This window comes from Nyctereutes procyonoides, unplaced genomic scaffold (assembly GCF_905146905.1).
Source record: "Nyctereutes procyonoides isolate TBG_1078 unplaced genomic scaffold, NYPRO_anot_genome, whole genome shotgun sequence".
In the NCBI taxonomy this organism is placed as follows: Eukaryota; Metazoa; Chordata; class Mammalia; order Carnivora; family Canidae; genus Nyctereutes; species Nyctereutes procyonoides.
Window position 1 is genome coordinate 17,600,555 of NW_026575035.1, and position 27,703 is coordinate 17,628,257.

The 27,703-nt window shown below is 37.3% G+C and overlaps 1 protein-coding gene across 1 annotated transcript in view; it reads right to left on the reverse strand.

Annotated features, from left to right (window-relative positions):
- CLVS1 (clavesin 1) overlaps positions 1 to 27,703 on the reverse strand; it is a 162,973-nt gene that overhangs the window by 88,030 nt on the left and 47,240 nt on the right. Inside the window, exon 2 of the mRNA XM_055318407.1 lies at positions 1,781 to 1,955. Within this exon, the coding sequence (XP_055174382.1) occupies positions 1,781 to 1,955 (175 nt within the window). The remainder of the gene's footprint in view (positions 1 to 1,780; positions 1,956 to 27,703) is intronic.

Here is a 27,703-nt window from a genome sequence, read left to right on the forward strand (position 1 = left end):
GTTATTGCTTGATCAGAGCTCCAGAACATTGTGCAATTCATCCCAGGCCCTGGTACAAGTAAAACCCCAGATTCAACCCACCTTGCCTACAAAAGATCATCTAGTATTTCTTGCAAAAAATATCTTACAACTTTATGTATAGCTTTCCCTATTAAAACAGGTTCACATGCATGAACTCAGTAAGACCCACATCAGCCTGGTGAAGTTGGCAAGGGAGAGATTATATAATCCACACATTTTCAGAAAGAAAAATTGGAACAAAGGACAATTGGAATAAAGGACATTTTCCTTCCTGATTTATGAAAAAAATCTTATAAATACATAGAGCTTGAATCATAGCTACTTTAACAGGTAATGAATTATCTTTTTAAAAAGGATAAAATTAAATGAAGCTTGTACTACCACAGAAAATCCTGGAATTATCAGCAGCATGATTATAGGGCATGAATAAACCCTGCAGCTTGTTTTAATACTTTTGATAAAAGCTGTAAGGAGAGAGAGAGATATAAGATGTTCAGAGACTTAGATGAAAGGAGTTTGGAGAAAAGTAGCTAAAGTTGAGAGAAAGTGATTGATAGTAAAGTACAGACCAGTCTATGATTGGGATGGTTAAGGTCAGTCAGCACACTCCATGTAGTCTAGAAAGGCAAACACAACTTCAAAAATGTGCCCCCAATACACTGAGTGATGTACCTTCCCAGGATAATGTGGCATTATGGAATAGTGTGTTCTTGTTCCTCCTCTTCTGAAATACCTAATTTACTTCTCCTATCCTTGAAATAGGAAAGCATTTCAATAAAAAAGGATCCATTCAATAAACACACTTATCAAAGGCCCACATGGTGCTAGATATTTGTTGGAGGCCAAATACAAATAAGCCAGTTTATTTTGTGAAATAGACCCATCAATAACTCATCACACTAGAGTATGATGAGTAATGGAAATGGGTCTCCTGAAGAGCATGAGTAATGGCTACTGATCTGAGAATTAGCAAATATTTTGCTTTCTACATAATTGCATAACTGCCATGTATGGGGAGAGATGCCACCCATTGAGTCAATCTTCCTATAAAATTAAGAAGGAACATGAGTTTTATTCTTCCTGAACTGTGCCTTTACTTTGTACTATAATAATGTTGCCATCAGGAAGCTATGCAGGATTGTCCCTCTGAGTTTGTTACTTTTCATAGAATCACTGGTGTTTAAACATAGAAGGGACTCCAGAGACTACCCCAAACTCCACACTGCACAAAATCCCCTTCCTCAAAGTCCTGACAACTGGTCCTGTGAACAGGAAGTAGAGTTTTGTCTGCTTCCTTTGTTTTCTCTGAGTGATTCACATTAGTACAAATACTTCAAGCCCAGTGCATTCTGGGAAGTGAGGATTCACAGGATGCATCTCCTCAGTCAAAACTGCTTCTAGGAACCCTGGAAAGCCCCCATGCCACCTCTATATAGGACATACTAATAAAGCAGATGTTTTCTAGTTTTAATTTTTTGTGTACTCTCAGATGGATTCAGCTAAACATATCTGAGCTTTATTCATAATTGCTACAGTAGGTAATTTGTGCCTGTGGTAACAGTAATTTAGAGCTGTTAATGAAAATGAAGATGAATTAAAAAAAAAAACTAACTGAGGCTGAAGTGAAAATATGGAGGATTCACAAGTGAACTGTGTCTCAGTTTTCTTTGCTATTCCCAAGGACAAATATTACTTTGGTTGAAATAAGAAAAAAAATACATTGTCACACGGTCTCATACTGTACATTTTGTAAACATACCTGCAGCCCCTCAATAGCCAGTTTGAGGATTGAAGGTGTCAGTTTGGAGGCTTGTTTGAAGGAAAAATTACTCCAGTCTATAATTAAAATGAAACCATTTATCTGAAGCTCTGGATCTTCAATAAGGACTTCCAGGGACAGCAGGATGGCACGGAGGATGTCTGTGAAGGAGTTCCTGCAGCCAAAGCAGAAAGGAGAGGCTGTGTGTGAATATTAGCAGGTGATGTGTGTGTAGAGGGCTGGCTGCCTCACACCACTGCTCTGTGAACCTGACCTGCAAGATAACATGGGCATTCTTTACCCAAAGTGATAAAAAATACATTTGCTAAACTTCACAGGAGCAATACTTCAAGACTCACAGAATGGAAGCCTCCCTTTGACCTGACTCCATTAGCACCCCCAAACTTTTTGAGGTATCTCTCTATAGTGCTTCCATTGGCTTCCATACTCTGCTTCTGGAACAAAATTGATTGCATTTCACTGAAATGCATCCCTTATCTCTCTCTCACAGAGCTCTGTTAACTTCTAGGGCAGGCACTGGGCCATAATCATAGTTGTGTTCTCAGCACCTAGCTTCTCAGTGAATCATTGCTGAACAAATGAGGCGAGACCTCAATCAAAGGCACTTATTTTGATTAAACCCCTTCTTCCTTTTGTACATTGAAAATCTTGCTAAAAGTATAAAAACATCCATGCAACTGATACTATTTTTTTTTTTTTAGCTTCAACTCTTGGATAGAGAAAAATAAAACAGAGAGAATAGCTTATTTTCATTGAAGGTTTGCAGAGTGTGATTCAGGAGGGAAATCACTTTGAGTACATCAGTAACTATGACAACAGGCAGACCTGAATACAAATGAGAGTGACAGTTCTCCAGTGTTGTATGTGCTCCTCCATGTCAGGTATTTTCATTCATCAGATGATTTTTGCATTAAATAATTTTCAGACATGAAGAAATGATGGCATTTTCGTTCTGCTAATTCTCCCAACAAGTTATCTGAACTATAAATCTAAAATCTTAGAGGATCTCTACATTTGGTGTCTTTTTTGGTAAGTAGGAAAATAGAAGCTTGGATGGCAAGTGATGGCAAAATTCATTACTTCCTTTGAGCTACAATTAAAATCATAAGGTATCTCCTCTTGTGAAATAAGTGTGAAATTATCAGGTTCTTGAGAAAGCATTTCAACCTGGTTCAATTCTAACCAACTCTAATGATTCCAGATTAGAAATCAGGAAGTTTGTGATAGAACAGTAAGTCAATAAGAATTTATTGAATGTCTATTATAAGCTCAGCACTGTGTTTTATACTTAGGGATATAAAATAGTGTGTTTTATTTCTATTTTCAATGAGCCCTTGATTTAGTTGGGGTGGGCCAGGAAATTAGCAACTTGTGTTGAAAGGGATCAATAAAATTGAATAGTCAGGGAGGAGTTTATGGAGGGATAAAAGCTTGGGATAAATAGAATTTTGATGGATAATTGGAAGAAGAGGGAGCAAGGCATTTCAGGAAAGACAAGTGATGATAATTGAAAAATAAAGATATACAGCCCATTCTGCTTCTGTACAGTCTGTTTATTATTTTTTTTCTTTGTATCAAGCTAAAATTTTCCTCCCCTAGATCTACCTATTGGGTATAGTTCTACAAAAGAAAAAGCTCAGGCCTACATAGCTTCAACTATGTAAACACAGCAATGATGCCCTATGTAATCTCTAGATTAAAAAAAAATTACTCGGGCAGCCCGGGTGGTTTAGCGGTTTAGCGCCACCGTCAGTCCAGGGTGTGATCCTGGAGACCGGGGATCGAGTCCCACATCAGGCTCCCTACGTGGAGTCAGCTTCTCCCTCTGCCTCTTTCTCTCTCATGAATAAATAAATAATCTTTTTTTAAAAATTAGTAAATTTAACCATTTCTTATAGGAAATGGTTCTTAATACTCTTATCATTACTGTTTTCTTTCAGATGTGTTCTCTTTTAACTTTAAGAGAGATCAAATTTCTATTAATGTAGGATAGGTTTTATTAGGACTTTGTTTTTGCATCCACGTCAAACATAGTAGAAAAACCAAAGTCTTTTTCAGACATACAGCTTTGTATTGGGACATAACTTTATATGGAGCATGGAACTAAAGATAATGAAAATATTGAAATACTAATAGTAAACTGATAATGACCATTAGGGAATTAGAAAGTCTGACCACGGATAAGCTTTCTTTGGAAGAACACACATGTGTAGAAAGTCAGGACTAAAAGATTAAGCCTTAAGTAGAGCTTATTTATAGTATTGAGTCAAAGGAAGAAGAATTAAAGAAGTAAGAGGTAAGAGGATCAAGATAGTAAAAAAAGAGAAAAAGTATTTCAAGAAATAAGGGTATGATAGATTGTAAATGCTACTACTTGTTCTCTTGCCTTTGGTCATTGCCATGGTAAAAAAAATATGCTACAGCTAGCATGATGGACTGAAGAGAAGGGTGAGGAACACAAATCAGTGAAACCACCTAGCCAACTAGCAGATCTTCATGGGAAGCAGAGCTACTCAGCTAAACTCAGGCTCGATAAACTCAAGCTGTCTCACAGATGCATGAGCAATAACTAATGGTTACTTTTTTCGGCCACTGAATTTGGGGCTGATTTGTTACACAGCAATGGCTGTCCAATATCAGAGGGTTAAGTTAACCAAGTCAAATGCAACAGCATAAATGAGAGATAGCATCTCTTCTCATCACTTATCCACTTGTATCCACTCCCAAGAAAAAATATGGAGCTCTGTCTGGAAATGTGGAAAACATTTTAGGCATTTTCAACACCAGGACCTTACTGCAGGATAGGCATTGTCAGTGAATGAAGTATTGTATTCATAGAATGATCTCAAGAGAAAAGTGAAAGGATTCTGGACTTCATTATAGTTTCCAAATGTTCCAATACTTCACTTTTCCAGAGGAACTGGATAAGCAGGAAAGAGTTGAATGGAATGTGTTTCAAGTCATATGGTTTAACCCCTGATGAGGAGTGCAATCTCACATCATACCTTAGCTATGATTCATTATCTTGAATTCTTGGCTTCCTCATATGGATTTCCCTCATCTTCCTCATTCCTCCTTACAACACTTTTGACTTGTGAAATCCTCCCAGGTTTTCATAATTTAAAAATACCTATCGGACCAAGTACTTTATGCAGATACTCTGCGCTCAAGGAGGTGGAACATAAATCCCCACTCCTTAAGTGCAGGTTCAACGTAGTAACTTCCTTCCAAAGAGTATAATATGGAAAGCGAAAAAAGAGTAAGTTTACCCTGGAGGAACCTGACAAACTATCTTGGGTAAGTGCTTTGGGCCAACATCAACAGAGTAACTTGTGTTGATAGTATCATCTCTTGATAGGGTAATGAAAATGGCACTCTGTCTCTGTGATCTTCCTCCCAAAAAAAACACAACCCCAGATTAATCAAGAGAAAAACATTAGATAAATTCCAATTAAGGAACATTCTATAAAATGCCTCACCAACATGCCTCAAAATCATCATTAAATCTTCATTAAAAAGCAAGGAAAGTCTAAGAAACTGTCACAACTAAGAGGAACCTAAGAAGACATGAAGATTAGATGTAATGTAGTATCTTGGGTGGGATCCTGGGACAGAAAAAAGATACCAAGTAGAAATTAAAGAAATCTAAATAAATTATGGACTTTGTAAATTAAAAGGTATCATTATTAGTTGTTAATAAATACACCAGAATTTGTTCATTCTATTAACTTATTTAGACTTTTACATTGTTTGATAACTCATAGAAAAAAATTATTTTCTGTATTGCCTGCAATCACAATTCTATCAGAGTATATTATCACTTGTATCAAAAGTAAGTGATGAAAAATGGATAGTTAGAGTTTTTTACCCTTTTCCTATAATTTTCATAGCATTTCTGTAGTCAGTTATAGATTGTATCAATTTTTGATTGATAAAAAAAGCACAGATTGCCAATGAAATATAAGGTAGAAAGCTTCAACTTCCCTTCCCCACAAAGTATAATATATTTATATTTATTAGGACTTATTCATAGTTTATCTAAGGGTTTTCATCATTATACAGGCAAGCACTTAGAGATTATAAATAGTGACTCATTTTTAGGATCTATTGTTTGTATGACCTGAGCACCCAATATTTTTACCTGAGGCTTTAAAATTTAGCAATAGCATAATACAAATGAGATGTAAAATAGTGGAAAATAGTAAGCCCTTTACCAATGAAAAGATATTCAAGCTTCAAGAAGTGACCCCTATGTGCTTTAAATTTTTAGTAAAGATTCTAGAACCTAGAACCTAGATCCTAGACTCTTATAAGAAAAAATATGTTATCTGTGATCAGATAACCATGTAGAGATGCAGTGGGGTTGCCAGTGACCTTGTTTCTTAGAAGAAGCAGTGAGAAGCCTCTTAATCATTCTGAAATCACAGGGCATATGATTATTGTAATTTTTCTGCTGCAATAAGAAGTCTCTTAATATTAGCAGTTAGAGCTGTTAGACCTGTCCTATCACAAAACCTCTCAATTTCATGCTCAATATCAAGTGTTTACAATTTTTTCCTTGAAAAATTTAAAAAGTCCTCCTTAAAGCACAAAAAGCTTTTCCAAATTATTAGCTACCAAATATCTATGTTTTATTCACAGATGCAGAAATATTGCACCTGAGCATGCTTCTTTATCTCCTCATCCCTTTGAAGCTTCTTTCAAAGTTATTAAGATAATCATGGCATGGTTCTTATAGTTACTGATTATGCTTTTTCCCTTTTCTGATGATGATGTCCAAGCCAATGTGGAGAGGAACATGTGCTCCAACTGTATCTCCTCTGACATATTTTGGCATCTGGACAGAGGAAGAACCCTATTTGATAAAGTAGCAAAAGGGCCTGTACCTCAGGGCTTGACATCCAGACTGCCACCCACCAAGTAAGTGTCCACTCATAGAAGGTTGAAATTCAGTAAAGGGTCATTTCCTGCTCGTCCATGTAGAGTGTTGTTGCAAGAATCATGCAAAATGATGTGTGAAGAAGCTTTGTGAATTGGAAAGCGCATCCTAACAGGAGGCAGTATTTGTACTTGCATGAATTATAGGGATAACCCTCTTGGTCATACTGCTTTCATGGTGGTGATGGTAGCAGGACAGTAGGTGTATAAAATTCAGTTGTGTTCTATCCAGGGGATTTTCTCCTCTTCTAGAGTTGAGGATTTTCAAAACATGGTCTGAGTTAAGAATTCTGGTGATATATTTTCCTAAACGGGTTCTAATAATTCCTACATGATCAAGGTTTAGCTGGACAGCCTCTGTGTGTCATTGTGCATTGAAACAAATGAAACAAGTGGGGTAATCAAGGAAAAGTAAGAAAAAACAATACTGTTTTGAAAATATTAGGTGCAAGGAAGATGATAACAAAAATGTTTAACTTTGGGAACCTGGGTGGCTCTGTCAGTTAGACATTTGCCTTTGGCTCAGGTCATGATCCCCGGGGTCCTGGGATGGAGCCCCATATTGGGCCCCCTGCTTAGTGGGGAGTCTGTTTCTCCCTCTCCTTTTACTCCCCCATCCTCTCACTCATGCTCACTCTCTCTCTCAAAACAAAAATAAAATCTTTAAAAGAAATGTTTGGGGTGCCTGGATGGTTCACTGGTTGAGCATCTGCCTTTGACTCAGATCATGATCCCAGGGTCCTGAGATCGAGTTAAAGATCAGGCTCCTCATGGGAAGCCTGCTTCTCCCTCTGCCTATGTCTCTGCCTCTCTCTCTATGTCTCTCATGAATAAATAAAATCTTTAAGAAAAAAAGAAATGTTTAACTTTGCTGTAGTAGACTTAATATTTGCAAGAGCTTAATATTACATTTATTTTCCTGAATGTTAGCTGGAAAGTAAATTAAACAATTACTTTTCTCAGCAGGGATGATCACCCAGAGAACAGTGGCCTGGATTTAATTTTGCCTTACATGATTTGATGAGATTCATTATCTCAAGAGTAGAGAGAAAAGGAGAAAGGGAAAAAGAGACCAGGAAAGAAAGAAAGTAGAAAGAAAGAATGAAAAAAGAAAGAACACCTTGCAATTAATTTTTTATCTCTATTAACTTCATCCTATTCTAGTCAGTGAAGAAAACTTCTGGATTTGTGTTAACATAGAATAAAACTCCTTGTAACACCAGAATAATGAGTTGCCTCCTGATTTGTATTAGTTGTAATATGGGAAATTCTGGTTCTCAAGCCTCAGCATCAGATAAAAAGAATAATGTATTCAATACCATTCAAATGTAACACATGCGGCCCAGTTCCTATGTGTGGAGTTTTAGATAAGGTACAAGCTACAGCAGATCATCTGCTTTCTGAATTCTTAGTTCCTTTCAGGTCACAGACTCTCAACTTAAATGGAGTATACTTCATAAAAACAAGTACAGTCATCTCAAACGTTTGTCTATCTCTACCAAGTATTACAACAGTATATGGGAAGAGTATGGGGTACTTATCCTTGGCTCAAACCCAAATCCTAACCAACTGTTTTGCTTATAGAGGACAGAAGACAAAAGGGTAATGATCTTGTCTAAGAACAGGGCCATCTTTTAGAACTAGTAAAAAGAGAAAATAAAGATAAAAATGTGAAATCAGTGTTTTGTCACTCAAGGAAAGCTTGAAGATAAGAGGCTGTACTTCTGTAGACCAACCCTGACAGGCCTATCCATCTCTTGTACAGACACAAGAATGTGAAGTATTCATACGCACCATTCAAAATGACATTGAAACTAAAGCTCTCAAATACTAATCTGCCAGTGTTCTTCCTTGTTTGTGTTTCTGTGGCAAACAAGAGTATATATCATGTGCGTGTGTGTGCATGTGTGTGTATACATACAATAACTCACAATTTGGAGTTAATTCCCCTATTATTTTCCATCCCAGTTACTTTTTGCCTAAATGAAGAAATGATTTGAAGAAATAAAACCTATCTTTTCATCGCATTTGATCCAAGTGTTTCTAAATTCATCCCAAAATTGAAGAGAACAAAATTAAGACCAAATGCACCTATCTGCTCACTTACATAGATAATGCAATTTATTTTTTTTAAGATTTTATTTATTTATTTATGAGAGAGAGAGAGAGAGAGAAAGCGTGCACGTGCATGAGCTGGGGGAGGGACAGAGGGAGACAGAGTCTTAAGCAGATTCCAAGCTGAGCCCTGAGCACAGAGCCTGACACAGGGCTTCATCTCATGACCCTGAGATCATGACCTGAGCTGAAGTCAAGAGTTGGATGCTTAACTGACTGAGCCACCAAGGCACCCTCAGGTAAAGCAATGCAATTTTTTAGCATTCAACATCATCTTCTAAATTTTTGGAAGTACCTGGAACAGGATAAGGAGTCAAGAGGCATTTATTCAAAAATTTAACAAAGTTCTACTTTATGGAAAACACATAAAAGGATTTTTTTTTTCCTTTTCTGCTAGTAGATGGAAACTGATAGAGGATATTTTAAAAATATGTATAAAGGAGGCAAAGGAAGCATAATTATTAAAAACAATAAGATATGGAGTTAGGCAGACTCTGATTCAAATCCTGGCTGTTCTAAGTGAGCTTAATAAGTTATTTATCTCTCTGGCTTAGTTTTCTCATCCGCAGAAGGAGGATCACAGCACCTACCCCACTGGTAATAGAAAAGTAAGATATGTACAAAAAAGCCACTGCAGAGCAACTGGCTCATGATAGCCCATAGAATGTACTAATTGTCACAGTGGTTTTCATTGTTCCATAAATGAATATCATATCAGGTAGAAAGTAATAAGGGTTGCAAAGTGTTTGGAAGTAATGAGAAAGAGAGATCACATAATGCTGGGGCGAGACAGGATATCTTCTACTGGGCTGTGAAGAATGGGAAGGTTTCCCATAGAAGGGAAATGGTGGAAGGAGCCATATAAACAACAGTAAGGGTTGAGAGCACAGAGACTATACATTGGGAGCAACAGTATGCTTACTTATGCTGTGGAACAAAGAGAAAAGAATGCAGAAATATGGTCACAAATGGTGTTGTGACTTGTCTTCATTCTGCTTGATGGGACAACCACTGAGTGTTTACGTAGGGGGAGGAGGCTGTGGCAGTTACACTTTAGGAAGCTTTGGACTGGCCACTGGGAGATTAGAGTCACACAGCCCAGTTAAGAGGAGATGACTACAAGACATTAGGTGAGAGCTGAAGGGAAACGATAGAGCTATGAGAAGAACTGCAGAGGACATTAGCCAGGACTTAGTTACAGATTAAATGGAGGTGTCAAGAGAGGAAAGACAGTGCTACGAATTAAGACAAAAGGAACTCTGTCAAGTGAGAATCGAGTCAGAGATGCTATAGTTCTATCTTTTATAGGTTCTTAGTAGTAAGAATCAGCACCCAGGACAATGACACACCGTGTTGATGTTAATATTAATATGATTTGACATCAGGGCTGTCAAGAGGGCATCAAGAAGTACGTGGTTGTGTGGGGTCTGCATTCCTGCCACATGAGTGATGAAATCCCTCCTTAAATCGATGCCATGTCTGCAGGCAAGAATATTTCCTGTCCTATTCATAAGAGACCATTTGACTTCATAGCCTAGATTATGAACTTCACCAGAGCTGGGAGTATATTATTTATCTTTGAATCCCTGGCAATCACCAGGACCCACATATAGTAGATACACAACAAATGATACTTAGTGAAGGAAGAAAGGCAGGTGTGGTAAACAAACCTGTTGGATGCTCTGAAACAGTGAAAATAGACAAAATCCACTCTGGGAGCACCAGTGGGTAACTTTTTCTCATCTTCAATGTGTCTTATGCTTATTGCTAAGGGAAGTGGTGTCACTCATTTGGGGAATATGAATAATAGTGAAGGGGAATATAAGGGAAGGGAGAAGAAATGTGTGGGAGATATCAGAAAGGGACACAGAACATAAAGACTTCTAACTCTGGGAAATGAACTAGGGGTGGTGGAAGGGGAGGAGGGCGGGGGGTGGGGGTGAATGGGTGACGGGCACGGAGGAGGACACTTGACGGGATGAGCACTGGGTGTTATTCTGTATGTTGGTAAATTGAACACCAATAAAAATTAATTTATATATAAAAAAAATAAAAAATAAAATAAATAAATAAATAAAAATTAAAAAAAAAAAAAAAAAAGGAAGTGTCAGATGTGTGTCCTAAAGCACCTTCACCATTATGGCTCATATTTATAGAATAATGGGCTTCTAAGCACCATGTATCAAGAGGAGGAAAGGAAAGCAGGCTTTAAGATTTGATTTGAGGTTAGGACAGGGTCATGCATGTATTCACATAAGGTTAGTGACAGCATTAATTAAGACTAAGAAAATGACAGTCTAGAAGAGCTAATAATAAATGCTAGATTGGGATGCTTCTAGGTAGGAAGTTTGGTATACCATGAGATTCTTAGCCCACTGGGAAAGAACTGATCCCCAAATACCACTTAAGACAGCCTGAGATGCAAGTGAGGAAAAGGTCTATTTCATTCAGCTCTCTAGATGGGGATTGATCCAAGGTCTACAGGGAGCCACAGAAGAAGAATTCAAAACCACTCCAAAGGAAGTGAGCTACGAGCATTCTATCCATTACTAAATGACTATGAAAAACTAATTTCATGCTTGTCTCTTCTGGTGGTAACTTCCCTGGCTGAGGAGCTTCAGAAAGTCAAAACTAGGAAGAGTCTCAGGAATGTAAATAAGTATCTAATATTAAATACTAGTCACAGAGTTAGGATCCTATCCACCTAACTGAGGTCGCAGATAGCAAGACCCCCCTTGATGTGAGTGAATTGATGTGGATGGCCACATTACTCTTATTCCAATGGAACTCAAGTGACATTTATAGATCTTGCACAGGGTTCATGGTTATGTACTAGTCACTACTTGAAATAGAATATTCTTTCCTGTAAGTCTGTCTGGCTCTTATAACAGTAACATCAGTAACATCACTTTCAGGATAAGAAAATGGATGTTAAGATAAGAGAGTATCATAGGAAAACATCCATCCCATAATACTACATTGCTTTAAATGATTTTACCTCCTGAGTACCTTCGCTTTGGTGATATGCTGCTGTCATTTTTACAGTCAAGAGGTTCCTTTCCAAAATCATAAACCCTGATAATAGTATGCAAGGCAAACTGAATTAAATAGTGTGTTAGCAAAACAGCTCTATAGACGTTGCATTTTCATGGAAAGCACACCTGTGACTTCAGTTGGAAGTATGCAACATCTCACAATTTTAATTAATGCAGGAAATTGCCTACTCCAGTAAAAACTCCAAATCTCTGGGCTTAACAGAGAGGTTAGCAATATCTTAAAGCTGAGAATTCCCATGGCTCTAAAATTAGTTGCCTATAACTAGGAGTCTTAACCCTGAAAAATAAGGATAATCAAATCAGAAGATTTAATGGAGACTGATTGAACTTAGAGAGTCTGCAATCTGATTGAAGTTTTCAAAGTTGGTTTATCCTTTCTCCTTTTTAAAATTCTAGCCCCTTTAATCATAAGCTACTGAAACAGCAGCAAGCAATCAAATTCATGAAAGATTAAAAGGAGAGAGCCACAGGAAATCATGTAACAGAAAATAAAATCTCATTTTCAGAGATAGTTTGTTTTTATATACTTATTATCTACCCTGATAGAAATGCAACTTGTTGGCTGATTTTCAGGTAAACATTCTTCTACCTGGCTATCAACCCTCAACTATTTTAGCTGACTTGAGACACTGTAAAGTTATTGAATTCTTGGAGACAGAAGGATATAAGGTTGCTGTGTCTGCATAGCTATCAGGCTCAGAGACCCTTACCCCGTCTACACTGTTTCTGAGTTTGAGTACAGTAAGGCAAGCCTAATGGGAAGAATTCTGGGTCTTGATCAACTACCATAATGCTTAGCAATGGTTCACAAATCACAATAATGGTAAGAAGATTGAGTATGCTTCTGAAACCAGGATAAATATATTCCCATGGCCCAGAGAGAAAAAGCTTTTGGCAAATCCCACCTATACTTCTTCCACAACTGGACATGTGCTTAATTTCAACAGGAAAAAAAATCCCCTTTGGAGGTTTCAGATGACAGCTGGAGCCTGGAGTCCTGTAACTATAATAGTTAATTGGCAGGACCAGATGTGTCAGAATAGAGATGTGGGAGTTTCCAGAACTCTCCTAAAAGAAGATTCACATGTACACCCATCCGGCCCCACCTAGCCCAAAGCAGACAGGTCATGGACACTAAGAAGTGGTAATGCCCTCTCCCTGTGCTCTACAAACCAGTGGACTGGGAGGTCCAATGGAACCCACTTACTGAGACTCAGCCAAAACCCTTTATTTTCACCCTGTTTAATTCTAGGAATTAGAAGCAAAACAAAAAGTAACACCTATTATGTTTATAAAAGAATAAACATAAGTTCATTTTAGCTGATTTAATAATACAATACAAAATAAAACAAAAAAAACCCCTGTAGAATTAGTTGACTTTTCCTACCTGAGGTAGGGTGTGCCTGGAGCTGATTTTTCCCTACAAGGTGACTTTATGCATGGAAGCTCTGGGGAATTATTTTATGGAGGTGGTTAAAGACAACATTAGTTTCTTTTACTTAATTACATCACAGATTATCACTTGGCAATTCTCTAAGCAATTAGAGCCAGTGGTTATTATTTATTGCTGCCACTTAGTAGCTACACTGCAGGAAATACTGTAAAACATCAGCATACATTTATCTTCAGCATAAGTCCAAAATATCCTACTCTGAGTAGCAGAATAGAATTTGGAAAATGCATTACATATGCATATAGACACATAATTTGTATATTTAAATATTCACACAAAGAGAAAATACAACATTTTAAGATTTGGGATTTCGCTTCTTCTTGTAGGAGGATTTCAGTGCCTAATTTTAGTCAAAGTCTCAGAGATTGTAAGGGACCACTCAGAAAGATTAGCAGTTTAATTTTCAAAGAGGAAAAAATTTAAACATTCAGACTCTGGAAGGTTCTATCTCAAGTTTTCCCCCCTGCTTCAAACCTTGCCTGCTGTAAACTGATGGGCTATTATCCATCCCTTTTCTATCAACCAAGGCACAAGGAGGGTTTTCCTAGTTCTGGTTCATACAAAACATTCCCAGAAGAAGGTACTGGAACTTCCTGTCTCTTTGAGCCACATTCAGGAATTGGGGATGGTACTTATGCACCTATAAAATTCTCTGGACCCTGAGGCAATCTATAAGTACTTCAAGTAATTGCTGACTGCCGCAAGCCAGAGTACTGGGGAAGCTTGGAGGGAGAGTGGATTAAGATGGAGGTTAGTTCTTCCAGGATGGATTTACAATTCAGATAGAATAAGGAAGGCAAATGACAGCTAGCAGGAATCTTTGTGATTACATGGTGATCCCCCGCTGAAGGTAGGATCACTTCCCTCCCATTTGAGGGACATCTGGTAATGTGTGTATGGGAGGGGTTACCACAGTATTTAGGCACTGCTACCAGCATTTACTGGATAAAGGCCAGTAATGCTAACTAACCTGAATGTGTAGTACAGCCCCAGAATAAGATCCCATCCCAAATGCCTGCAATTTATTTTTTTTATCTTAAATAATTAAGTTCAGACCCAGAGAATCTCAGGGAAACCACACCAGTAGTTAGCTGCACAGTAGTAACAAGGTTCCTGACTCCTTGGGGAATATCTCTGAGACTCAAAGAACATTCAAAGGAAGAAATACTAACTCAAATGGGAGGCTGGGCAACATATCAAGAATATTTTTTGCTGTTTCTCTATTGTACTTTCTTCCTCTGTGCCTAGACGATTTTTTCCCTTCCCTTCACGGGGAAACTCTTTCTCATTCTTTAAGTTGTGAGTCAAATGTCACTTTCTTAGGGAGACTTTCCTATCACAGGAAGTAGCAGAGTATAGACAAGGACTACCGGCTTGCACAAACTTCAGTCAGGCTCTTCTGAGCCCTTTTCAACCTAGGCCTCATGTTTGGTACACATCCTTGGCCAACAGACTCCAGTTTTAGTAAATAACCCTGTTAAGACAGTTTATTGAGAATCTCTCCAGCCTTGATACCTAATCAGATTCCTCTGCACCACTCATCCTAACCATGCTCCTCTTAGGAATGTTCCATCCACTCCCTCACCATGCCTGTCAGCTATAAATCTCTACTTGTCCCTGTTGTGTGCAGAGTTCAAACTCTCTCTCCTATTGCAATAGTCTTTAATAATAAAGTATTTGTTACTGTTAATAAGTTCTAGTGAATAACCTTTCTCTTATAGTATTAATAAATATACGTCAAATGGATGAATTCCTGAGATGAGCTGCCTAGATAGGTGTCCCTACATGGGAAAGAAGCCTGGTGGATGAGGTAAAGGAATCCAGGGCAACTGCAATGAAGACTGGGTGGCTCCTTTAATAATCTGACCCTGAAGAGTTCTCCCCTGCTCCCAGAAACTGTTCCTGGGGAAGACCATCCCCTCCATTTGTGCTAATGAGCTTTCTTTGCAGCCAAGGCAGCCCATTGTGCCAATCAATGGGACAGGAAAATGGAGAACACTTTGAAGCTTGGAGAATATCCTTTAGGATACAGATTGTACAAAAGAGACAATCTGATACCTTGGGGTTCCATTGGATGAAATTAAGGGGTAGGATACTATCGAGTAGAACAGACCCTTTTGGTGATTATTCCATACTAAATGGATACATTCATTTGTACTGATTTATGCATTCTTCACTGACACATTTGTCCTTCTTGAAAGACTGAAGAAATCCACCAGAAAAGTCAACTCTAGTATTTATAATGTATTATCTAAGCAAGCAGTCATAAATCCTTCAAGACTCAGTGGGAGAGCTCCTATTTGTTAGGCCACCCCAGATACTAGGCAATGACAACTCACATATTCTTTAATTAGTCTAATGTGAAGTTGTCAAGGAAAAAAAGTTTTACTTTTTTTTTCCTCCACACTAACTTGAAACTTAACAAAATGGAAACTTCTCAATTTATATGACTCTGGTAATTTGGACAGAGTCATCTCAGAGGGGCATAGAGCCAAGTGGTTGACAGGCCAAAGATAGTTTTGATCTGACTGATTTTCATTTTGGTTAATCTCAGAAGAAAGGAATGGAGCTGACATTTAAGGGTTGCCTAACCTGTACCAGGTGCCTTATGCCATATGCCATATGCTACAATTGTAAATTCACCATCCAGTTACCTCACAGCAATCCTGTAATGGTGCAGAAACCACAAGTGCAGAAATCATGGCTTGATGAGGTCACTCACTGATAGCCCACAGTAAAATGATGAGCAGAGATTAGAACCCAGGTGTCCAATGGTAGAGTCTGCAGTCTGTTCTCAAGGAGTCATGAGCAGGGTATGTGGATCTGATTCCAATACTCCCTTCAAAAACAGGACTTAACACTCAAAATATCTTCATAAATAAGGTAAAGAGAAAAGCCTATTTGCAGCTGCATGGAGAAATGCCTGTTCTAGAAGCTTCCATTTTCCCCAAAAGCCTGGAAGTAAACAAGGTCCACCCAGGCCATATTTTTGGAACTCCCTGGCCCCCAAAACTCTACTTCTCTGTGGCCCCAGTTGTCCCTGCCATATTAGGAGCTGAATCCAAATTCTCTCTCCTGTCCTTCCATCCTACTCTGCAACAGAAACTGCAAAGGATTGAAAGTATTTACATTCTTTGATTGACTGACAGATGATTCTACTTTAATTGCATGCACACAAAATGCTTGTTCAACCGGGTTTTTTTAAAGATTTTTTCTCTCTGAATGTGGGACGCTTCCCACAGTTAAAGGATTTCCAGGGTAGAAATGGAGAAAAAAGGCTTCCAGTATCAACTACACTCCAAAAAGCTCCAAGTTTTTTTTTTAAAAGGTGATTAAAAAGCATCTGCTCTTCTTTCCCACACAGTAACTAGGAAGAACTGTTAAAGCTGCAAGAAACCTGCTCTTTCTAGCTGAAAATGATGATTAAGTGGCCCCTTTCTGGACTTGTCCTGCTGATCTCAACACACAGATCCCTGACTACCTCTGCACAAGTCTGCTCCTTCCTGAACTCCCTCCCAGGCTGGCTAGAAGGGCTTTCCAGACTTCTGAGTGGTTTTGAGAGCTGAGCTGTATATCATCTTCAGTGTTCAGTACAGGACAGTGCTCCTAACTAGTTCTAGGCAAGCTAGAAGAACAAGGGAGATTCAGATTCAGCTCTAAAGAGAGGGTACAGAAGCTCACAACCCAAATGCCTATAAGGGCCAAACAGGACTTATGAATGAAGGAAGCAGGTTAAGCAATGCAGATCCACTGGCACTGGCCAGGATGTGAGAATGGGAAAGCCACCAGTTGATACCAAGAATAGCCAGAAATTAAGATTTCTAATGAGACTCTCTCAATGTTTAAACATTGACAAACAAGTCTACCTCTACCATTTATGTAGCCTGAGATGAGTACAAACGGAGGTCCACGTACCATATGTCTTAATACTTGAAGGTTAGAAACTAAGTCAACAAATTGTTTTAAAAAATATGTATGTTCTAGCCCCCACTCTAACAAATATACTTTCATGAAGACCTAGAAAGCCAGGTTCTAATTTAGAATTCTTAGGATCTTTAGAATCCCATGCCCAAATGTAGGACCACTAAGAAAGCCAGCTCCAGTATTTCAGTGCATCCACCCCTGCTTTTTTCACCCCTGGCTCCATCTGATGTAGGTGGGTCTTGAATGCCAAGAGATGGACACCCAGTTCCTATATCTAAGCTCCAACCATATTCTCTACAATCAGTATCTCTTGGCTATGTCTCAGGCCTGGAGGTGCACATTTGCACACTGGGGAGTGAGTTGGGGTGTCAGATCTGGAGAAGAGATCCATATAGACCTTGGAAGTGGGATTGGGACCATTTGGGCAGGGAATTCCGGGCTGCTGGATTCCAGAGCACAACGTAGAAGGAGAGGATATGGACTCTAGTTGGGCACTTCTCCCAGCCCTACAAACTTTTTGACCTTCTTAGAAAGGAGTATATTTTTAGGAACAGAGGAATTTCCTCTAAAATGTGAGATCCAGAACAGAAGCCCGTTTCTGACAAGTTCTAAGGATAGTACTATCCTTAGCCAGATTATTCAAAAATTTGAATAACATTGAGCAGACCATGCAAATGCTTGTAGACAACCAGTTTGTTACCACTGGTCTAGAGACAAAACATTGAATTGTAAACAAGGAGACCAGGCTTTGCCATAGGCTTAGTGTACATGCTTAAATACATTCTGTAACTTCTTTAAAACTCAAGTTGACCCTAATAAAATGAAGTGCCTTTTATAGTGGATCCAGAGCTCTTACATCTAAATTGATTATAGGAGTCTTTTCTAGCATCATTAAACAGAGATACATCTTTATACTTATAGAAATAAGCAATTTCTCCCTCTTCAATTTTTAACAGATGCCGACTTTACAGGGCCTATAAACTTGGTCATATGCTATAAATACACTAAAGTGCTAGTGTGATTGGTAGTTTAGTCCTTTAAATGATGAAGACTTGATTTTAAAATAACTAATAATAAACCATTGTCAGCAAATGAAAATGTTTCTTAAAGCAAAGTTTAAGAGCCATTTCCTTTGTAGCAACAAGATAACTTTGGGCAAAAAGAAAACTGCCCTAAAAATAGGCCTATAAAAAAGAATATAAATAAGAACTTAAACTTTTAAATAATAATAATGCTATAAATTTTCAAGGCTGCTTGAGAAAATACTTAGATAACATACACATAACTAAAAAAAAAAAAAAAGCAGATATATTAGGATGACCAGAATCTGGAATATTGACACCACCAAATGCTATTGAGGATGTGGAATAGCAGGAACTCTCATTCATTGCTGTTGGGAATGCAAATGCTACATCCACTTTGGAAGACAGTTTGGTGGTCTCTCTCAAAACTAAACATTCTCTTATCATATGACCCAGCAATCCTGCTCCTTGGTGTTTGCCAAAGGAGTTGAAAATTTATGTCCACACAGAAATCTACAGATGGATGTGGAAAGCAGCTTCATTTATAATTGCCAAAACTTGGAAGCAGCCAAGATGCCCTTCAGTAGAGGAATGGCTAAATAAACTGTTGTACTTCAAGACAGTGGAATGTTTCACTTATGTGGGAAAGAAGCCAATCTGAAAAGCTACAGATTGTATGATTCCAACTACATGACATTCTGAAAAAGAAATAACTGTAGAAGCAATAAAAAAAGATAGTGACTGCTAACAGCTGGGCATTGGGAAAGAGAAGAAGAGGTGGAGCACAGAGGATTTTTAAGGCAGTGAAAATATTCTTTATGATTTTATAATGACAGATACAGGTCATTATGCATTTTCCCGAAAACCCACAGAATGTACAAGAATGAACTATAATATAAACTGTGGACTTTGAGTGATTAGGATGTGCTAATGAAGTTTCATCAATTGTTTTATTTTATTTTATTTTATTTTTTAAGTTTCATCAATTGTAACAGATATACCTCTCTAGTGGGAAATGTTACTGAGGAAGCTATTCATGTGAGGGGACAGGAAGTATATGGGAAATCTCTGTACCTTCCTCTCAATTTTGCTGTGAACCTAAAATTACTTTAAAAATTTGTTTAAAAATTAAAATGTATATTCTATTAAGGACAACTACAAAAGAAAAGCTTCTTAATGTCTTCTTTTTGTCATGAGAACAACTTAAAATCCATGTGTCTGATGTACACTAGCCTCATAGATTTTTGATAACTTTTATTCTGTTCCTCCTATAATCTACTTGGGCGGCTTCTCTTCTAAGGATACTCAGACCTTAATGTTGGAGATGGGTTCTTAATTCTCTGCTCCTAAAGCTGGGCTTTGCGTTAAGAGTAAACATACCTACTATAGGCACAAATCTTCATAAGCACGGTCAGCTTTATATCTTAGAAGAGGAACGATGGTGTCATGCCTGGAATTCTAATCAAATTTGGGACTTATCCTTAGAGAAGACATACTGGTCAGACAGCTCAGAGTGACTTGAACCAATTAGTTAGGACTTGGACTGACAAGCCTTGGAAAGGTATAAGAGAAAGTAAAAAATGACTAAATATGGATACTGGAAAGGCTAAAGAGGCATGCAGACAGCATATGTAACTGCATACAGTATATAATATAATTGTATATTGATTGGGCTTGATGGAAGTGACTGTCTTAGGAAAGTAGATGAATGAGAGGCAAATAATATTTTTCAAATGTTTAAAGAACTCTGTTTCTCCTCTCTTTTGGGGGGGTCTTGAAAAAGAAAGAGAGTTCTTAGATTATTGTTTGCTTGCAAGATTCAGGTTGGAAGAAAAATGTGCTTGCAGTGATGATTGCTCATGATGTGAACAGATTACTGAGAGATTTAAAATAAACTTCTGGTGACCTTAAGACATTATAGAATTTTAGAACTGTTCCAAAGTCTTCATCTTTATACATGAGGAAAAAATGAGACCCAGAAGACACAGCTAATAAATATCAGAGCCAAGATTTGAACTTTGGTGTCTGACTATCACAGAGGGAAGGGGCCTGAAAGATCATCCAATCCCCAGACAGCCAGCAAGATTTGTTTCCCACCAACTTTTTATTAAGAAAATATCTTGACAAATAAAAAGTTGAAAGAATACACAATGATAGAACAATCATTCAATATATCAGTTGTTAACATTTTAGGTAGTTGCTTTATGTATCATATGCATATATATGCATATTTGTGAGTATGGCTAAAACTAAGCTGAAAGAAAATTCCATATATCAAATAATTTTTTTATGGCTTATATGTCACTGTTCTGTAGAATGCTCTATGCTTTTGTTTTCTCTTCAGGTCATTTAATTTGTTCTTCTAAATTGGAATAGGGCCCACAGGCTTGGTTAGATTAAGGTTAACTATTTCTGAAGAGAATATTTTATATGATGATGTGCCAATCAATTCTGACCAATTGATGGTTGCTGCAAGAGCTCTCCTTGAAAAGAGTATATGGGAGCTCAGCAGAAATTGGTGCTAAGATGGATTTGTTGTTGATATTGTTGGGAGTAGGAAAGTCCAGTTTATGAAGAAGGAAGAATAAAATGTTTTAAAAATTGAGATAATTGTGGATTCACATGCAGTTGTAGTCATTTGTGTGTGTGTATATGTATTTAGTTCTATACAATTTTATCAAATGAATAGGTTGATATGTCCCCCATCCCAGTCAAGATACTGTACAGATGCATTACAGAAAGGATCCCACATGTTTGCCTTTTTATAATTGCCTTCTTTCATCTCTAAAACCTGGCAACTATTAATCTATCCCTCATTTCTAAAATTTTGTCATTTCAAAAATATTAGAAAAATGGATCTTATGTTATATAACTTTTGGGAGTCAGCTTTTTTTCATTCAGCATAATTACCTGGAGATTCATCCAAGTTGTTACATATACAGTTTGTTCACTTTTCTTAAAAAAAGATTTGTTTGTTTGTTTGTTTATTTTAGGGAGAAAGATAAAGAGAGCAAGGGCAAGAGTGGGAGGAGGGGCAGAGGGTGAGAATCTTCAAACCGACTCGCCACTGAGTGTGGAGCCTGATGCAGGGCTCAGTCTCACGACACAGGAGATCATGACCTGAGCAGAAACTAAGGGTCGGACACTTAACCAATTGAGCCACCCAGGCACCCCAGTTGGTTTCTTTTTATTACTGAGTAGTGTCCAATGCTATGGATGCACCACAGTTTGTTTAGCCATTTGCCTGTTGAAGGGCATCTGGGCTGATTCTAGTATTTGGCTATTACACATAATAGTACTATGAGCATTTGTGTATATGCTTTTATGTGAATATGTTTTATTTCTCTCAGATAAATGCCCGAGTAATTTTTGGATCATATGATTACTGCATGGTTTTTAAGAAAACCAACAAATTATTTTCCAGAAATGCTATGTCATTTTATGTTCTGAGTAGCAGTATTGATAAATGATTCCATTTCTCTGCATCCTTACCAGCATTTAATGTTGTCACTATTTTTTTTTATTTTAGCAATTCTGATATATATGAAGTAATATCTCATTGTGGTCTCAATTTGCATTTCTCTGATAGCTAGTGATGTTGAAATTCTTCCATGTGCTTATTTGCCATCTATATATCCTGTTCAGTAACATGATTGTTCATGTATTTTGCCTATTTTCTAATCGGATTTTTTTGTTTACTTTTGACTTTTGAGAGTTCTTTATATATTCTAGATACTAGTCCTTTGCCAGATATGTGGTTTACAGATGTTTTCTCCTAATCTGTGTCTTCTCTTCCCATCCATTTCACCTAGCCTTTTACAAAAGAAAATTTTTTAATTTTGAAAATGCCCATTTTATGATTGTTTTTCCTTTTATGATTCATGACTTTGATGCAAGTATAGGAACCATTTGCCTAGCCTTAGATCTTAAAGATTATCTCCTATATTTTTTCCCTAAGAATTTTATGGTTTCATGTTTCACTTTGTTTTGAGAGAGACAGAGAGTGTGCAAGTAAGGGGAGGAGGAGGAGGGCAGAGGAAGAGGATGAGACAGAGAATCCTAAATAGATTCCATGTCCAGCCAGAGCCCCATGTGGGGCTGACCTGAGCCAAAATTAAGAGTAGAATGCTTAACTGATTGAGCCATTCAGACATCCCTATATTATGGGTTTCTGTTTGCTAATATTCTGTTGTGGTTTTTTAGTCTAAGTTTATAAAAGTTATTAGTGAGTAGTTTTTCTTTTCTCTACTGTCTGGTTTTGCATCAGGATAATATTGGCCTCCTAAAATGAATTGGGAAATATTTCCTTCTTTTCTTTTTTCTAGAAATGATTATATAAACTCTGTGTTAATTCTCCTTTAAATATTTGTTAAAATTCTCCAGTGGAAGCATCTAGACCTGGAGGATTCTTTTTCATGAGTTTTTAAATTATGAATTCAATTACTTTAGTGGTTAGAGGGCTATTCAGATTATCTATTTCATATTGGCTGATTTTGTTGCTTTGTGGGTTTTGAGAAGCTACTCCATTTTTTCTAAGTTGTTGAATTTATAAGGATAAAGTTGTTAAAGTATTCCTTCATTTTCTTTTTCATGGTTTGTAGAATCTGTAGTGATACAGATACACTATTTCAGTCCTGATATTGGTGACTGGCATCTTCTCTCTTTTATTTTTGTCAACCTTGCTAGACGTTTATCATTTTTATTTTTTTTTTTAAGAATCAGCTTTTTTTTTTTTGCATTGATTTTCTCTTATCAACTACTTTCCTACTTTCAACTTCATTGATTTCTTTTATTTATTATGTCCTTCTGGTTGCCTTCGGTTTATTTTGATCCTCTGTTTTCTTGTTTGTTGAGGTTGGAATTTAGGTTTTAGGTTTGAGATCTTTCCTAATAGTTGCCAATAGCACATCTCATGCTGTAAGTTAACCTTCTCAGCACTATTTTATCTACATTCCACATATGTGGATGTGTTGTCTTTTCATTTTCATTTAGTTCCATTTAATTGTTAAAATACCCTTTCAAATTTCCTCTTTGACCCATGGATTGTTTGGAAGTGTGTTGTTTAATTTTCATGTCTCTGAAAACTTCCCTATTGTTTTCTGTTTTTGATTTTTAATTTGATTCCATTATGGTCAAAGAATACCTGTATTATTTCACATTTTAATTTGTTACAGTTTACTTTATGGTCTATCTTGATCAATGTTCCAAAAGTACTTGAGAAAATGTGTATTCTGCTGTTGTTGGGGGAGTTTTCTATAAATACTAATTAGATTCTCTTAGTTGATCATGTTGTTCAGATCCTCTACGTTCTTGTTGATTTTCTGTCTGGTAGTTCTACTAGTTGCTGAGAGGAAGTGTTGAAGACTCCAATTATAATTGTAGCTTTATCCATTTCTCCTTTCAGCTTTTTTAGTTTTTTCTTCATGTATTTTAAGACCCTTGTTTGGTGAGCATGCACTTAGGATTTGTATGTCTTCCTGATAGGTTGATCCTTTTATCAACCTTTTATGTAATGATAATAATCTTAGTAATATACTTTGCTCTGAAGTCTATCTTATTCTAATAATGCCACATCTACTTTCTTTGTTCATCTTTGTGTGTGCATGTGTATTATATATATAATATATGTATATATCTTATATACATAATACATATATATAATGTATATATCTCTCAATCTACCTATGTTATTGAATTTGAAGTAATTTTAGGGTAAGCAAATAATGCTGCAGGTTTTTTTTAAATACACTGCCAAGGGATCCCTGGGTGGCGCAGCGGTTTGGCGCCTGCCTTTGGCCCAGGGCGCGATCCTGGAGACCTGGGATCGAATCCCACGTCGGGCTCCCGGTGCATGGAGCCTGCTTCTCCCTCTGCCTCTCTCTCTTTCTCTCTCTTTCTGTGACTATCATAAATAAATAAAAAAATTTATAAATAAATAAATAAATAAATAAATAAATAAATAAATAAATACACTGCCAATCCTTGTCTTTTGACTGGTGTATGTAGACCACTTATATTTATCATAATTATCAATGTTAGTGCTTAAGTCTACCATTTATCAATGGCTTTCTTTTTATCTTTTCTGATTATTGTTCTGTCTCTTCTTTTCTTATCTTCCTATGGGTTGCTTTAATGATTTGGGGGATTCCATGTTGACTTATTCGTAGTACTTTGAGTATATTTCTTTGTGTAGTTTTTGGAGTGGCTGCTCTGGGTATTATAGTACATATATATACTATATATATCACATATATATATATATGTGATAAACAATTATAGAATTAACATTGTACTATTTCCAGTAAAGTATGACAACCTCACTTCTATTTAACTCCCTTTATTTTCCTCACATTAACGTATCATTGTCTTGAATTTCAAATGTCAAACTTTTTCTTCCAATCATCGAATATGATTTCTAAAACTCCTGAGGAAAAGAATAGTCTATCATAGTAACCTATATTTTTGCTTTTCTTTTTATTCCTTCTTCCTGATGCTCCAATATTTTTTTCACCTCTGACCTTCTGGCTGAAAAAATGTCTATAGTAGGTTTTCCTGATAGCTCTATAAGGAAAAAATTCTTTTAGCCTTTCTTTGTCTGAGAATATTTTTATTCTCATTATTGAAGAGTAGTTTCATTAGACATAACATTCACAGTTAACAGTCTTTTCTTTCAGCACTGGAAAAATGTGCCTCTTCCTTCTGTCTACATGATTTCAAATGAAAAGCCCACCATCATTTGAATTGACATTTCTCATAAGTAATGTGTTTCTGGCTGCTTTCAAGATTTTTTTCTTTGTCTTTAGTTTATGAATGTTTAATTGTGATTTGTCTTAATATGTTTCATTCTGTTTGGAATTTATTCAGCTTGTTAGATCTGTAGGTTTGTGTTTTTCACCACAGTTGGGAAGTTTTCAGGCACCATTTCTTCAAATATAAGCATGCCTCAGAGATACTGCGGGTTTAGCTCAAGCAAATATTGGAATAAAATGAGTCAAATGAATTTTTTTGTTTCCCAATGCATATGAAACTTATGCTTTATATATACTATACTGAATGTATACTATATACATATGTATACTATACTATATATATGCTATACTATATGTATTATATATACTATATGTATACTCACTATTTATATATACTATAGCGTACAAAGTGTGCACTGACCTCATGTCTAAAAAGCAGTATACATACTTTAATTTTAAAACACTTTATTGCTAAAAAATAAGTAAAGTAAGATAAAAATGCCTTATTGCTAAAAAATGCTAATCATCATCTGGACTTTCAGTGAGTCATAATCTTTGTGCTGGTGGAGGGCCTTGTTCCATCCTGCTGACCAACAAGGATGGTCATTGTTAAAGGTTGGGATGGCTATAGCCATTTCTTAAAATCAGGAAATAATGAAGCATGTTGAGCCAAGACTCTTCCTTGCATGATTTCTCTGTAGTAATACAGTGCTGCCTGATAACATTTTACCCACAGTGGAACTTCTTTCAAAATTGGAGTCAATCCTTTTGAAACTCATCATTGTCTTAGCAACAAAGTTTATGTGACATTCTAAGTCCTTTGTTGTCATGTCATCAATCTTCACAGCATCTTCACCAGCAGTAGATCCCTGCTCGAGAAACCACTTTATTAAATGTTCATCTATAAAAAGGAACTCCTCATTCATTAAAGTTTGATCATGAGATTGTAGCAATTCCATCACATCTTCAGGCTTCCCTTCTAATTCCAGTTCTCTTGCTATTTTCACCAAAATGGCAGTTACTTCTTCCACTGAAATCTTATACCTTCAATTTGTAAAAAAAACGCAGTATCTGTGAAGTACAGTAAAGTGAGATGCAATAAAATGGGGGTGTGCTGATACTCTTCTAGCATACTCTGTTCTCTCCCTCAGGAAATCCAATCATATGCACATACAATCTTATGATACTGCCCCCACAGATCTCTGAGTCCCTGTTAGGTTTTTTTTTTTTTTTCAGCTGTTTTCCATCTATTGAGATTGGGTAAATTCTATCGATCTGTCCTCAAGTTTACGGACTCTATATTTTTTTTCCATTCTACTCTTGAGACTATCCAGCAACGTTTTTTTCTTTTCTTTTATTTTTCAGTTCCATAATTTCCACTTGGTTTTTGTTTATAACTTCTATTCCTTTGAGGAGATTTTCTATTTTTTCATGGTGCGTGGCTCTCTTCATGTGGCTAAAGGAAAGCCAAGGGGAGAGGATGAGCCTCCCTGGCATGTTTTCTGCTGCCAGGTTAGGTGACAGGAAACAACAGGCCTGGATCACTTTCTTCCATAGGTGAGGACATGAGATTCCCTGTCACTGTGCCATTGTTTTACTTTTAGAGTCTTAATCAGTTTCTCTTATTCCTATCACTTTTCAGCATTCTCCTTTGGTAGTCTCTGGTGCTATTTCCAGAGATGACAGTTGTGGTTAGTGTGGAAGAGCAAAGAGAAGCCCATCAATGCTGTCTTGTCTGGAGAGGAAGTCAGAAGAGACGGCTTTTAAGGCTCTTTGTTTCCAGAGCAAGCGTTCATAATCTGAAGTTGTATTGTGTGCCTTTGTGTGCATTTGCCTGGAACTTTCATATGTGTATCAAAGGAGACGGTGATAAAAAGGGTCAAGCCCTGCTCACGGAGTTGCCTCATTTCTGGGGCCTGCTGCCCAGCTACACCAGATATGTCCAGATTAAGTGTTTCCATGAGAGGGCTCAGCAGGGCTCTTGGTTTCCCTTGCTCTTTTCCACCTTAATAGCCTCTAGAATAGACGTTCTACAAGAGCAGCATCTGTACCCAACATAGAGAAGTCACTCAGTAAACATCTATCTCAGAACTAAAGTAGCCTGAGAACACCCTGCATCCCCAGAACTTCCTTCTGAGCCTATAGTCACTCATTATAACCCTTTCTGGGGAAGGGAGATTGTTCAGTATGGAGCAAAAGCCTCATAGAGAGGACCCTATTCAATTTAGACCTTCCCGGGGTACTCTTGACTATACGGGATTCCTCAGAGGAGTCTAGACCTGAGCAAGTAGAGAGGAAGAACCTGATACAGGGTATACTCCATAAAATAGCTTACAGAGACCAACCATGGTACCAACCACATCTTTCTGGGACAGGTGAAGACATGCATCCATTCTCCACCAACCCCTTCATATACTCTAAACTTTTCTAAAAATTACCCTCAGCATACCATGACCACTAGGAAGGCAGTATGCCATTTCCACTCAACCTCACAGCCAGAGAGAGGTGAGAAAGGCTTTGCAAAAAAGGGCCAGATGCCCCTGCAGCTCTCTGCTACCACATGGATGATTGGGAATCACACTGTTAACTAAAGACTTCATTCAGCTGCATTTCCTCTACTCAACATGGTAATTGCTTTGCTCGTT